This window comes from Spinacia oleracea, chromosome 6 (genome assembly GCF_020520425.1).
Source record: "Spinacia oleracea cultivar Varoflay chromosome 6, BTI_SOV_V1, whole genome shotgun sequence".
Classification (NCBI taxonomy): domain Eukaryota; kingdom Viridiplantae; phylum Streptophyta; class Magnoliopsida; order Caryophyllales; family Amaranthaceae; genus Spinacia; species Spinacia oleracea.
The window spans coordinates 34,774,183-34,785,611 of record NC_079492.1 but is presented as its reverse complement, the minus strand read 5'-3'; the positions used below and the strand labels follow the sequence as shown (position 1 = coordinate 34,785,611).

Below are 11,429 nucleotides of genomic sequence, written 5' to 3'. Positions count from 1 at the left end.
GAGGCACTTGGGCTTGCACCCAAGCCCCGTCGAGTGCACGAGGCTGCATCGGCCCTCGACTGATCGTACAGCATCAAGCAAGCAGGCCACACGCAACGCAGCAAGCCCAGGCCACGCTGCGCGCAGCCCGCTCACTCGTCGCGTCTGCTTGCTTTGCTGGGCGCGGCAGCGCGCTGTGGCGCAGCACGCTTGCTGCCCACACGCGACTGCTCGCATGGCTTGCGCCTGTGCCCATCGCCCTCGCCCTTGCCCCTTCGCCCACGCTGCATACAACACTTGACACAAGGGCAGCGTGCTACCTTGTGCTTGTGTGCCATGGCCCTTGCTCGCTGCATTGTACCGCACGGGCGACGAGCTCCCTTGCTCGTTGTCGCATGCCCGCACTATACAACACCCCTTAAGGGTAACACGTAGCGTCCATTGCTTTGTGCGTGCAAGTTTTATGAGCGAATTGCATAAAAATTAAAACTTTTATTTTAAAATTAATGACAAATTAATAAATGATATTAATTTCATAATTTTAGGGCGAAAAATCGAAAATTTATTAATCAATTAATTTCCGATTATCATGGATTCAAATCTAGGTCATAAAAATTTAAAATTTATCATAAATTAACAATTTTTATGGAGGTTTTTAATCATGGATACCTAATTAAATCGTTAATTAATTATGAAAATCAAATCAAATTCTAAATTATTCGAATTTCAACAAATTAATTACAATTACAAATTAGGTTGTATAATTAACAAGCTTAGGCATTCAAATTTGTTAAACATATACAGTAGGTCAATCAAAATTTCAAGATTTAACAACAAGAATCGCAAATATTCAATTTAACATCTTAAAATTACAAACTTTTGTGTTCGAAAAATTAAAACGTCCGAAAAGTCATAGTTAGGCTACGAATTTGGGAATTCTGAGTTCGGCCGAAAAATAGTGTTTTCGTCAAAATTTTGGAATGCCTTTTACATGCGAAATTGACACAAAAATCACTCGATTTCGTTGAGTAACGAAGAAACTGCCGAAAAACTGCGTACATATAATTAAATAAACGTAATTTGCAATTAATTAACAATTACGAAAATTAATCACCCCTTTCAATTCTTTGCAATTTTTTAAAATTTAACCATGTTAAGAAATTATTATGGAATTAATTAGAGGCTCGTGATACCACTGTTAGGTTATGATACATATAAACGAATATAAATCATGTGGAAATAACCATAAATGCCAGGATTCCAAATTAATTGCCACATAACAATTAGCATAATTTAGATGCATACACTTTGTAGCGTGCCCTCCCTTGCTGCGCCCGAACCGAACAAGAACAAGTCTTTAGGACTCCAAGTGTCGTCCCTCCGTAGAAAGTCCACAGCACGTCCGGATCCGCCTTAAGATTGACCAACTAGAATCACCCTTAAGGTACTAGTAATATTCGGCTATAATGGGGTAAGTGTTTGGCTGAATTTTTTCTTAAATTCTTACCTTTGAATACTTGAAACTCGTTGTAAATTATAAGCCCTTAACTCATATTTATAGGCCATGGAATAAGTAATCGAATCCTACTAGGATACGAATTAATTAAATTAGAATCCTAGCAGAATTCTAAATTAATTAATCTATCTTTTAGGATTAGGAAATTCAATCAACAAATGAATCCTATACGCTTTAGGTTTCGTAAGTGAATACAAACACACACGCACGCACAGCAGCCCACGAGGGGCGCCATGCGCTCGCGAGCAGCCCACGAGCACTCGCAGCCCACTGCCACGAAGCCCACACGCTGCCGCAGCCTTGGGCGCGCGCTAGGACTGCCTTGCGGTGGGCCTGGCGCAGCCTTGGGCTGGTGCGTTGTGGTGCGCGTTTCTCTTGCTGGACGTGGGTCTGGCTTTGTGCTGGGCCTTCGTCTAGCAAGCTCGTCCGATGCTAATTCGTACGACGCACTTCCGATTAATTTCCCTATTCCAAAATTCATTTCCGATACGAACAATAGTTAACTTTTCCGATTCCGGAATTAATTTCCGTCTCGAACAAATATTTAATATTTCCGTTTCCAGAATTATTTTCCGATTCCGATAATATTTCCGATTCTGACAATATTTCCGTTTCCAGCAATATTTCTGATTCCGGCAATATTTCCATTTCCGATAATATTTTCCGATACGTACCATGTTTCCGTTTTCGGCAACATCTACGACTTGGATAATATTTATATTTCCGATACGATCCATATTTCCGTTTCCGGCAATATCATCGTTTCCGGAGTATTCATTTACTTGCCTTTGACGATCTCAGCTCCCACTGAAACCAAGATCCGTCAATTCTGAATATTGATTAGATAGAGTATTTAATGCCATTAAATACTTGATCCGTTTACGTACTATTTGTGTGATCCAACGGGTTCAGTCAAGAGTAAGCTGTGGATTAATATCATTAATCCACTTGAACTGAAGCGGCCTCTAGCTAGGCATTCAGTTCACTTGAACTCACTGAATTATTAACTTGTATAATTAATACTGAACCGCATTTATTAGACTTATCATTAAATGCATACTTGGATGAAGGGCATTATTTCCTTCACATAACGTACTTTTACATGGTGACCTTGAAGAGGAAGTTAACATGAAATTACCCCCTGGGTTTATGTGCTCCAACCCAAAACCGGTATGTCGTCTTTGCAAGTCTCTGTACGGATTAAAACAGGCTCCTCGGTGTTGATTTGAAAAGTTGTTTCAAGCTCTCCAAAAAAATTTCTTTCTTCAATCCTATTCGGCTATTCTTTATTCACCTACACTAAAGGCACCGTTCAAATTAATGTGTTTTTTTTATGTTAATGATCTCATTATCTATGGGAATGATTCCACTGCAATTGCTACTTTCAAATCATATTTCAGTGACTGCTTCAAAATGAAGGATTTGGGCTCGTTGAATTATTTCTTTGGTGTTGAAGTGGCCCGTAGTGCTTCAGGATTATTTTTATGCCAACGCAAGTATAATCTGGATATTATCACTGAAGCATGATTGTCTGGCGGTAAGCCTTGTGGATTTCCGATTGAACAAAATCATCGTTTGGCTCTTGCAGATGGTCCACTTCTCCCGGATCCCGAGGTATATCGTCGTCTTGTTGGGCACCTCGTTTATTTGGCTGTCACACGTCCCGGTCTTGCTTATTCCGTACATGTTTTGTCAAATTTTTATAGGAGCCCCGGGAGGCTCATTGGGACGCTGCATTACGGGTTGATCGCTATCTCAAAGGCACTCTAGGTCAGGGTATTCTACTTCGAGCCGATAGCAAGCTAACGCTTCAAGGTTGGTGTGATTCAGATTGGGCTGCTTGCCCAATTACTCGTCGTTCCCTATCCGGCTAGCTTGTTTTTCTGGGTCATTCTCCTATTTCATGGAAAATAAAGAAGCAACATACAGTTTCTCGTTCATCGGCAGAGGCCGAATATCGTTCTATGGCGGCTATCACATGCGAATTAAAATGGTTAAAGGGGCTCCTTTTAAGTCTAGGGGTTCATCATCCTAAGGCTATTTCGCTTTTCTGTGATAGTCAGTCTGCCTACACATCGCCAAAAATCCATTTTTCCATGAACGCACAAAGCATATCGAGAATGACTGTCATTTTGTTCGGGGATGCAGTGACAGAGGGTATAATTGCACCATCATACGTTGATACAACATCCCAATTGGCCGATATTTTCACTAAAGCAATAGGCAAGAAACGGTTTGATTACTTGTTGTCCAAGTTGGGCATTCTTGATCCCCAGTTCCCCACCATACTCCAACTTGAGGGGGGTGCATGTTAGGGATTAGAATTACACTATAATTCTAATACATACAGTAAGACCCAGAGTTAGAGTTTGGCATAAACTCCTATTCCTAAGTCTTAGTATTTAGGAATTACGTAGAGATAGCAGGAGCATAATCTCTTAGATTAAATAAAGTTCTAGGCCTTGTTGTATTAGGAGAGGTTTACGTAATTGTACTATAAATATGAGCATTGCTCAATCAATCCAATTCAAGCTTTTCCCTTTCTCTATTATATTTTACACTAACCTCCTGATCTGAGTTAATTTGCTTATACAATTTTTTCTTTTTTAAACTTTATTTAATATTTATTTTTCAGTCTTTTTGGTTCTGTAAAATTTTTACTTGGAAATAAATAAATGTACAAGAATATTAATTATCCCGTAAAAAAAAGTAATTATAAGTTGGATATATTTTTTTATCTAAGAAATATTGAAATGCTCCATAAGTTGGGGAAAAAAGATTTAAAAATATAGATAAATAGAAATTTGTTACATAAGAAATCCATTCCAAAATCAAGAGTGAACCAAACAACATATATTGGATGTTGAAACCATTCCCCGACTTAACCAAACAATTTCATATTGGTATGGGGTTTAGAATCCATTCCTCTCAGGTATGGATCTCCATACCATTCCATTCCAGTTTTGCGAACCAAACGACCCCTAAATGTGGATGATACTTGATAGATAAAAGGTGCCACATTTACTTCAAATCTTCAATATCGACCATATATAACAATTTTTAATTTGTATGAGGTTTTTTTAAATTTTTTTTTTAAGGGAATCGTAATGGATATCAAATCGAACAGATTTGGAGTAAATTATATCAATCATTAGCAAAATGACGAAAACTCGCGTGTGTTATTATGCTTACCCTTTACCATTATTCTATGGGCGGGGTTATATATGTTTAATTTTGTTCCATCTTGTGTCACACCTCTTCTTAACTTGTGACATGCATGTGACAAAATTAAACTTAGTCATTTAATATGTACTTTATTATACTCAATAATTGGTACACATGGCATGATATGTCTCATGCATATATAATGAGACAAATACAATAGAATACAAGATCCTAACCGATATTATACACCTTAATTTTGCGTAGCTTGAATTTTGTATATATAGACCGTACTACACTCGTTTATGGTAAGAAGTAAGCTCAAATGTTCGATCAACAAAATTATAACATTATTATCAAAGCAAATATGAATTATTCAAATGTGGACAATAATAATCAAGTGTGGACACGTTATGAAAACAAGATGTTTGAAAATGCTTTAGCTGAGTTAGATGTTAGCTCTCCTAGTTTATTTGAAAAAATAATGGCTAAAATGCCATGGAAATCTCTTGAACAAATCAAGAGCCATTATGAAAAACTTATTGCTGATATTGCGATGATTGAGATGGGTGAATTTTGTTTCCCAAATGGAGCTGATGTTGATAAGAAACGTAAGGGTGTACCGTGGACAGATGAAGAGCATAGGTAATTTAACTTTCATATACGCCCTATTAATTTCACTATTACTTCATAATTCTTCCACTGCATTTTGTTTTTTACATTTACTATTCACGTGATTAAAGATTAAAAGCGTTGATTATAATTGTTAGTTTAAATATAAGAGAATATATTTCTTTGTTTTTGTTTCAATGTAAACTTTTTAAAATATCATATTTTTTTAACTTTATCTAATACGTATTATCGGATATTAATGGTCAAAGTAGTGCATTATGGACAAATGAACATCATACTAGGTAACTTAACTTTATATTCATGCTCTATTTCATTATTACTTTATATTTCCTCCGTTCCAGGATGTTCTTCACATTACTATTCAGTATTCACGTGGTCAAATTAAAAAAACTAACTTTTAGTTTAAATATAAGAGAAAACATTAGCTTGTCATCGTATCTCATTGAAATATTTTCAATATAATTTCAAATATCAATTTTTTAATAATTTTAACTAATACTCATATAGTCATATCTAACTAAAAATATTAATAGTCAAAATAATGCATTGAAAATCGTCCATAATGAAAAAGTGAAAAAAAAATTGTGGAACGTAACGAGTACGTAGATACTTGTATGGTCCAATTTTTGTCGTCAATTTTCTCAATTAGCTGAATTAAGTATCCCCTTAATTCTTAATTATATCTTTATGGTGGTGTATAATAAGTTATGTGTTTCATGTACTAGGGAGCCGCAAAGGAAGTCATCGATGCTCATAAAATTTTACCCCTTTTTTTTTATACTAATACTCAATTTCTAATTAAGTAGAGTAATTTTTTTGGGAGAAAAATAATACAATCATAATTAATTATTACAACTAAACAAATAAACAAATATCAAGAAGTTTGAAATTTTAAATATTGTGTTATAAACGAGCGATTTCCTTTAATATTGCATAAAGATCCAATAATTCCCAAAAGAAAAGTACTCCCTCTGTATTTATTTAAGGGATACACTTACCTTTTCCGCCCGTATTTATTTAAGAGATACACTTGCCATTTTTAGTAACTTATCAACCCCACCATCTAATTAAATAATATATCTACACCCTACCCCCACCATCACCCCCACCACACACTCCCTAAAATGACATGGTCCCCACTTGTTTTTCTTATTAAAATATCTATTCAACCCCACTTGTTTTATTACTTTATTTCATTCAATTATTTTTCTTAATACCCGTGCCCGGCCAAGTGTATCTCTTAAATAAATACGGAGGGAGTACTTTCTAACTTAATTCCCACCATACCATCCACGTCAACAAGGGAGAAAGAAAAGCTTTTTTTTTCGGTTCAGCGTTGAACCGCCATCTGAGATGGCGGTTTTGTTTTAAAGCAAACCGCTATCTCAGATGGCGGTTCAATGGTATAAACCGCTATCTGAGATAGCGATTTCTTTTAAAACAAAACTTTATAAAACCGCGTGGTTTTATAAGCCGCTATTTCAGATAGCGGTTTACCTCTTTAAATCGTTGTTTCAGATAGCGGTTTATTGTAGATTTTATAAAAAAAATTAGACCGGCTTTCTTGCTGACGTGGACGGTAGAGTGAGAAATAAGTGAAAAAGTAGCGTATTTTAGAAATTTACAAATCATCAAACAATATTGAAGGAAATCGCTCTGTTATAAACAAGGTTATTGTCCAAATATTGCTCTTATCCAATCTATATATTAAAAAAAATAAAACAAGAAATTTTTAACACAATGATATCACATTCTTATTTACATAGGGTGTCCGATAAATATTGTACACCCAATTTAACGTTGACGTAAAATGCTTAAAAGTTACACTTATATATATGTAAAAGTTATCTATTTTTAGTAATAAAATTTTTGATTTTAATAAAATATTTATTCAAAATCACTAATAATGTATAAAATTAATCATTTAACACTTTAAAATGTTTATCTATTAATTTTTTTTTAATAATATAAAAGTTAGAGAAAAATGATTAAAAGTTAGAGAAAACTGGGTAAAAGTTATGTTGGTGCACAATAAATTTATTATACACTTTGTGCATGCAAAACTTTTTGCTAATTAATATTTTGTAGTATAATAGTATATTTTATTTCCTCTTTACCTATCCTTTCCTCTTATTATCTTTAATATTTTGTTTTCTAATACAAATAATTTTATTTGTTTCACATTTTTATTTCAATAATTTTATCACATTCCATATCCATCATCTTTATTGTCTAATAATTTTCGTATTATTTCCTATACTATTTAGACAATATAGTCAAAATTATAAGTTAAGAAACCTGTGTATAACACGGATTAAAAACCAGGTTTGATAATACGAATATACGATAATGTAAGTTTTTTTATCGTCATCAACATTCTAAACAATAAAGATTTAATTACAAATCCTAAGGTTCGATTTGGAGTTACCTTATATCAGTGATCTATAAAAACGTATTGTGTATCAAATTTGATCTTATTGTTTGGGAAATGTGATCTTATTGAATTGCTACCTTTTAAAAAGAAAATTATATTTTACTACCTTATAAATTTGGTTTGTTTGACTAACACTATCATTTGACGTTTTTTGTTAAATGTTTTCCGTCATTGAACTTCACTACAATGGTTATTTAATATGACAAATGAACAGAGATATTTAAAAGAATAGAAGAAATACACGACGAAAAACATTAACGGAAAACGTCAAATAGTAATGTTAATCAAACAAACTAAACTTGTAAGGTAGTTAAATTTTAAAAAGTTTTTATAAGGCAGCAATTCACAAAACCACCAAACTTAAAGGTAGTGTTTCACAAAATTTCCTATTGTTTAAATTAGATACCGTCAAAAAAAATTGTTTATATTAGATAAGTAGATACGGAGTAATGAAGAGAATAAAATTGTGTACTCCCTTCGTTCCTTAATACTTGCACCGCTTCTATAAATGAAAATTATTTTTCACACTTACCTACTAACCCACTCCTTACAAAAAAACCTTTAAAAATTCACATCCCCACTATCCCCTTACAAATTTCCTACTAACTATATTAAAAAAATATGTCGCTATCGACTACTACCCATCAAATTAATAAATTAATTCAAGTATTTTAAACTCTGTACCGATCAAATCAATGTGAGTATTAAGGGACGGAGGGAGTACCAACCAAATAACTAGTGATATACAAGGGTTATACTGTCATGTCAGTACAAACAATTATACATGGAAAATAAAGATTTTATGTGATGTACGGAATACGTCTTAATTATTTGGGCCTTTCCCTTCTTTAATTCCTCAAATCCGTTATCAAGTACTCCGCAAATTTTTGGCTATACCTGGGTACAGCCAAAGCTGGCTGTACCCCCATCCAAAACGATGTCGTTTTGTGTTATTTAAAATGAACATTAATATACTGGTACAAAAATGAACATTTAATATTTCGAAAATGAACATTTATTTATTTATTTGGAATGAACATTTACTATTTTGGAAATGAACATTTATTTATTTATTTGGAAATAAACTACAAAAATGAACATTTACTATTTCGGAAATGAATATTTATTTATTTATTTGGAATGAACATTTACTATTTTGGAAATGAACATTTATTTATTTATTGGGAAATTAACAATATAGGCGCTTGTAAAAACATAAAAGACCAATGAAGTGAACAATTTCATTATGAACATTAACCATATATTTATTATGAACAAACCAATAAACAAGAAAGAACAAATAATTCAACAAAAAAGAACAAACAATATAAAAAATAACATAAAATTCCAGAAAAAAGAACAGCCAATACTAAAATTATGAATAATTTTATGATGAATTTTAAAGCCAACATGAAAGAACAAACAATACAACAAGAAAGAAAAAATACTGGTACAAAAATGAACATTTACTATTTCGGAAATGAACATTTATTTATTTATTTGGAATGAACATTTACTATTTTGGAAATGAACATTTATTTATTTATTTGGAAATAAACTACAAAAATGAACATTTACTATTTCGAAAATGAACATTTACTATTTCGGTATTGAACATTTATTTATTTATTTGGAATGAACATTTACTATTTTGAAAATGAACATTTATTTATTTATTTGGAAATAAACTACAAAAATGAACATTTACTATTTCGGAAATGAACATTTACTATTTCGGAATTGAACATTTATTTATTTATTTGGAATGAACATTTACTATTTTGAAAATGAACATTTATTTATTTATTTGGAAATAAACAATATAGGCGCTTGTAAAAACATAAAAGACCAATGAAGTGAAAAATTTCATTATGAACATTAACCATATATTTATTGTGAACAAACAAATAAACAAGAAAGAACAAATAATTCAACAAAAAAGAACAAACAATATAAAAAAGAACATAAAATTCCAGAAAAAAGAACAAACAATACAACAATTATGAACAATTTTATGATGAATTTTAAAGCCAACATGAAAGAACAAACAATACAACAATAAGTTTGATGAATGAATTTAAAAAACAACAAGAAAGAACAAACAGTACAACAAGAAAGAACAAACAATACAAGAAGAAAGAGTAAAAGATTAATGAAGAGTTTAATTATGAACATTAACGTACCATATGATTATTATAAACAAACAAATAAACAAGAAAGAACAAACAATATAAAAAAGAACATAAAATTCAAAGAACAAACAATACAAAAAGAAAGAATAAAAGATTAATGAAGAGTTTAATTATGAACATTAACCATATGATTATTATAAACAAACAAATAAACAAGAAAAGAACATAAAATTCCAGAAGAAAGAACAAAATATACAACAATTATGAAAATTTGATGATGAATTTAAAAAACAACATGAAAGAACAAACAGTACAACAAGAAAGAACAAACAGTACAATAAGAATGAACAAACAGTACAATAAAAAAGAACAAACAGTCGACAAGAATGAACAAACAATATGAGCGTGTCGTTTTTGGGGGGTACAGCCAGAGCTGGCTGTACCCGGGTACAACAGTTAGCGATTGCAAATACTCCATCAGTCCCGGAATACTTGCACCGCTTTTCTTATAAAGCCGTCTCGGATAAATGACAAACTTTTATTAATATTATATCAATCACCCCCTTTCACATGTTATTTTGTGGTCCCATGCACCATCCCCTCTACCCCTTACCTCCTTTAAAAAGTTGACACATATTCATCTCTATATTAAAAAATACACTACTATCAACTACCATCTAATTAAATAATTAATAAGTCAATTACTTTGTATTAAATTTTGTTCCGATCAAACCGGTTCAAGTATTCTGAGACGGAGGGAGTACTAGCTACGATTGCAAGAGTATTTAATTTGTGATACAACATTACCTAAATATATTAGAACGTAAATAGGTTCTGGGGTGGTCTGGTCAAGTGTGAGGAATTGAAAACGCAAAATTTAAAACTAATTTGCAAAATGGTATGAATTGTATATATATACAGGTTATTTCTGATAGGACTAGACAAGTTAGGGAAAGGAGAATGGAAGAACATATCAATGTATTATGTCCCAACTAAGACACCATCCCAAGTAGCAAGCCATGGGCAGAAGTATTTCAGGCGTCTCAAGTGTTGTACCCCTGTTGAAAAACGTCGTTACAGCATCCACGACATTCGTATTCTAAACTCCTCCATTGTCGAAACCTCAGCAAGGAATCCCAATCGCCATTCTGTAATTACACATATCCCTCAACATCATAATCAACCAACTCACAACAATAAGCAGGATGATTATTGTTTAAGTGCCGAAGCGACAACTTTAACAAGCAGCAGCAGCAGCAGCAACAACAACAACAACAACTCATCACAAATGATTATGGGGAATGATTTGGGTTATTATGATCAATGTGCTAATTTTGATGAGTTATTTTCAGCACCATATGATTGGTTTCCTCAAGGAACTCATCATATGCCCTTTTAAGTTTCTAGGCCTAATTGGAGTACGTACTAATTAGGGCGCGTGTTTAAGTACGTAATTAAGCATTTTGAGCTATATTGTTCTAATCAATTGTATTTCCAATGAACAACTTTAAGTTTGATACAGACATGTTTCGATTTAGTACGTATGTACTGAACTAGTTTTTGAGCAGTCCTT

General features: G+C 32.8%; 1 protein-coding gene across 1 annotated transcript; it reads left to right on the top strand.

The window, feature by feature from the left end:
* Nucleotides 1–5,024: 5,024 nt before the first annotated feature.
* Nucleotides 5,025–11,255, top strand: LOC110777233 (transcription factor SRM1-like). Its single transcript, XM_056832088.1, has 2 exons — nt 5,025–5,302; nt 10,778–11,255. The coding sequence occupies exons 1-2, from the start codon at nt 5,025–5,027 to the stop codon at nt 11,253–11,255; spliced, it is 756 nt and encodes a 251-aa protein (XP_056688066.1).
* The last annotated feature ends 174 nt before the right edge of the window (nt 11,256–11,429 follow it).

Excerpts from the sequence above, each read along its gene's own strand:
- LOC110777233 (XM_056832088.1), top strand. The coding sequence starts at position 5,025 with ATGAATTATTCAAATGTGGACAATAATAATCAAGTGTGGACACGTTAT. Across the intron at positions 5,303-10,777 it reads TGGACAGATGAAGAGCATAG|GTTATTTCTGATAGGACTAG; the intron begins GTAATTTAACTT and ends ATATATATACAG.